Source organism: Felis catus, chromosome E1, assembly GCF_018350175.1.
Source record: "Felis catus isolate Fca126 chromosome E1, F.catus_Fca126_mat1.0, whole genome shotgun sequence".
NCBI lineage: Eukaryota > Metazoa > Chordata > Mammalia > Carnivora > Felidae > Felis > Felis catus.
Window position 1 is genome coordinate 57,872,491 of NC_058381.1, and position 4,018 is coordinate 57,876,508.

At 47.3% G+C, this 4,018-nt stretch overlaps 1 protein-coding gene across 5 annotated transcripts in view; it reads left to right on the forward strand.

Annotated features, from left to right (window-relative positions):
• TNRC6C (trinucleotide repeat containing adaptor 6C) overlaps positions 1 to 4,014 on the forward strand; it is a 98,441-nt gene extending 94,427 nt beyond the window's left edge. For all 5 annotated transcript variants that reach the window (XM_023244123.2, XM_023244124.2, XM_019818326.3 and 2 more), the window contains one exon: positions 1,000 to 4,014. In XM_023244123.2, coding sequence (XP_023099891.2) covers positions 1,000 to 1,360 — 361 coding nt within the window. In that variant the 3' untranslated portion in view covers positions 1,361 to 4,014. The remainder of the gene's footprint in view (positions 1 to 999) is intronic.
• Positions 4,015 to 4,018: the final 4 nt, after the last annotated feature.

The window sequence follows — 4,018 nt, forward strand, 5'->3', positions numbered from 1 at the left end:
AATGCCACTTCTGTCCCTTCCATTCCAGTTTGGATGCCTTTTACTTCTTGGTCTTGCCCGATTACTCTGGCCGAGACTCCGGTCCTATGTTGAAAAGAAGTGGCAAGAGCGGGCATCCTTGTTTTGTTCCTGATCTTAGAGAAGATGCTTCCAGCCTCTCAGCGCTGAGTATATTGGCTGTGTGTCTGTCTTGTGTGGGTGGCCTTTATTACCCGGAGGCGTGCCCCTTCTGCCCCCTGTCGTGGAGGGTCTTTGTCGTGAAAGGTCGTTGTGTTTGGTCAGATGCCATTTCTGCATCTGCTGAGACGTTCGGATTTTGACCTTTGACTCCGTCAACGTGACGCATCACACGTGTTGACCTGCGGGTGGCGAAACGTCGTTGCATCTCCGGGATAAATCCTACTTAATCACGATGTGTGATCCTTTTAATGTGCCGTTGAATTCAGTCTCCTAATATTGTGTTGAGAGCGTTTACATCTGTGTTCATCGGGAATACTGTTCTGTAGTTTCTCGCATCCTGGTCTGGTTTTGGTGTCAAGATGACACGGGCCTCATGAAACGAGGGTGGGAGCGTCCCCTTCTCTCGGTTTTTCTGAAGGCGTTTGAGAAGGATCGCTGTTGAATTCTAGGTAGAAATCCCCAGGAAAGCCATGTCGTGGTCCCGGGCTTTTCTGTCCCGGGAGGTCCCTGGTCACTGATTCAGTCTCCTTGCTCATTATCGGTCTGTTGAGACTTTCTGTTTCCTCACGAGTCAGTCCTGCTAGGGGTTTGTCCGTCTCTTCTAGGCTGTCCCCGGTCTGTCGGCATGGGATCGTTCCTAGGAGTCTCTCCCGATCCCGTGTGCTTCTGTGCTGTCAGTCGTCGTGTCTCCTCTTTCATTTCCGATCTTACGGACTTGAGTCTTTGCGGTTCCGTTCCTTCGTCCGGCTGAAGCTCTGTCAAGCTTTGTATCTTCCCCAAAGACCAACTCTTAATTTTGTTGCCGTCCTGCCCTTTCAGGTGTGTTCTGGGAAACACTACCATCCTGGCCGAGTTTGCCGGCGAAGAAGAGGTAAATCGTTTCCTGGCCCAAGGCCAGGCGGTGCCGTCCACCTCCGGCTGGCAGTCGGGCACCGGGGCCGGCCAGGCGCGGCTGGGCGCCTCGGGCGGCTCCCACGGCCTGGTGCGGAGCGACACCGGCCACTGGAGCGCCCCGTGTCTGGCCGGCAAAGGGAGCAGCGACCTGCTGTGGGGCGGGGTCCCCCAGTACTCAAGCAGCCTCTGGGGCCCTCCCAGCAGTGACGACGGCAGGGTGATCGGAAGCCCCACCCCGCTGAACACCCTGCTGCCCGGCGACCTTCTCAGTGGGGAATCCATCTAGGACCGAGAGGACCCCACGGGCACCACAATCAGCAGCGCCGGGAAGAGAAGGCTGACCCTTTCCGGTCCGGGCGGCGCTGAGGACCCCGCTTGGCCCGGAGCAGCCCGGCAGCCCTTGAGTACCTCCGTCCAGTACTGGGGACGCATGTCCGCCGCGGTCCTTGCGAACTGTCCACGGGACAGTGCGGGCTGCGCTTGGTCAGTGTCACACGCTAATGACAGGATGTTCCTCATAGCTTTTTATTTTGTGTCGTCTTATGTTCGTACGGTGTGTCGTCATTTTGATTTTTTAAGTATAAAAGCTGCTTAGACTAGTTCTATCATGAAGGGCACTTTTCAGATCGTGGGCTGGAAAGGGTTATTTTATCAAGGGGGGCGGGAGGGAGGGAGACGAGAAAGCCTATGTGGAACGAGCCTGTGACGATTATGCACATTACCAGAGGCGGCCCGGAGTCAGGGCGGCTGGTGTCCGTCCCCGGGCACAGAGCGCGGGCTCCACGCGGCCGCCTGCGCTCTGCCCTCCGCTCCCACGGGCCCGCCTATGCACATTACCCTTGTTTCATTACTTTTTCCTGTCATTTTTTTTAATCCCAAAAAATATTTTTTAAAAGTTAAAAAAAAAAAAAGACATATCGAACATGCAAATACTTGAATCCAGCAGGCCAACAAGGAGACGCGTGCGCTCGCCGCGTCCAGTTCTGCACTCCCAAGCTGACACCAGTGCGCAGAGACAGGCTCCAGGAAACATTTCTGAGTTCACAGCCTATGTGCGTGTGTGCGCGTGTGTGTGCGTGCGCGCGTGTGCGCACCCCTCTGTGTTTGTGTGTTAAGCGTGTGAGGATTTAACTGTGGGTTTTCCCTTTTATTCAGTATATGCTTTTTTTTTTTTTTTTTTTTTTTTGGCGCATTGGTCCAACGTTTGTTACTATTATTAGCTTCTAACTTTGCACTGAGTGTCCCTGCTCTTCCTTTCGCTAATCCTATACGTTAAAGAGAATTCATAGGACAGGGCCGGTGACAATTCACGTGTAAATGTTTACTCAAGGACTCTGTTACTGCGTTTAAAAATTACAGTGTATATCTCTGGATAAATAATATGTATACCTACCTTTAGCAGCTTTTTATTGTGGACTAATGCAAGAGAATTATTACCAGAGTATGGCACCATGTTTCCATTTGGAATATAAAGCGAAAGAGAAAACAGCTGGTGCTGGACCGTGGCCATAGATACTGGTGAGAGCCACCGGCCCCGCACGAGGAGCGGGGCCAAGCACTTGGACCTGGGTGGTGACCGCTTTCGGAGGGGCCCGTGCTCAGGGCTCCCACCTGTTTACAGACCCTTTTTTCTCCTTCAGACTTTAAAATTTAAAAAAAAAAAAAAAAAAAAAAAATTTTAAAAAGGAATTTAAAAAAAAAAAAGAAAAAAAGAAAAAAAAAGAGACTTCCGTGGTAAAGAAACCTATTTTCCGAATGCAGATTCGCTACTTCAGAGCTCTGGGATTGAACAAGTGTCGTCGCTTCCCTCCGGCCATCGTTGTGGACTGTCGAGTGTCCCCTTCGTCGAGGTGACGAGACGTTGTGGTCACTGTCTTGCACATGTGGACGCGCTCTCAGGAAAGCCAGGGTTCCCGAGGGGCAGCTCCACACCATTTCATGTATTTTGTAACCCGACTCCTAGCACTGAAGATGTTATTAAAAAACAAACAAAAAAAATAAAAAGAAAGAAAAAAAAAGAAAAAAGGAAAAAAAAAAAAACCACAAAGAAGAAAAATACCTAATCTCTAATGTGTAGCAGTTACATATTTACCAAATAACGGACTCAAAAGAAATAGATGTTTGAAGAGTGCTTTATATATTAAAAATTGCTTTATGTTTTAAAAATGATCAATGTTTTGATTGTTTTGCAAGAAAGAAAGACAATGGAGTAACATACCCTCAAGTATGTTTTAAAAATATATGAACATTGTGCTCCCTGCCTGCTTGATCAGGAAACTTGTGCATTACATTTTTTTTAATTAGCTTTTTAATGGTTTTATCAAAACAAAACAAAACAAAAAAAGAACAAAAAACAAAAAATTTAAAAAAAAAACAAAAAAAATTTAAAAAAAAAAAGAGAAAGTCCTGCAAAATTGCAGATCGACAAAAGCTGGTTTTATAGAGGATCATGAACTATGCACAAACCGGGTTCAAGACTTGTTTTCTGAAGTTTAGTCGTGTATTTAGCTAAACAAACCTTCCTCAGAGTAAGTGCATCTCATTGCCGTTACCTGCGTCCTACGTATTTGACGTACACGTACTTACGCGTGTACGGCAAATATACGTGCGAGCGCGCGTGCGTGCATGCGTGTGCGTCCAGACAGCGGGCCGTGCTGCCGCCTAGCATCGGGTTGTAGAAAAACGGAGTTTTTAAAATTGGGGATGGAAGTGAAGACGCTTTATTTGTTTGTTTTTGTTTTTTGTTAATTTTTTTTGGCCTTTTCTTTTGAATTAAAGATGTCTGTAACTCTGAGATTAAAAAACAAGTTTGTGGCTTTTAATGTTTTTTCCTCATAGAATGTGATCGTTAAAGAACACGCACCGAGAGTTGCTTTCAAAAGGACAACGCTTTGTTGAATCTTAATAAATTGCAATTTTTTTCTTGGCTGTTCAAATAAATGTG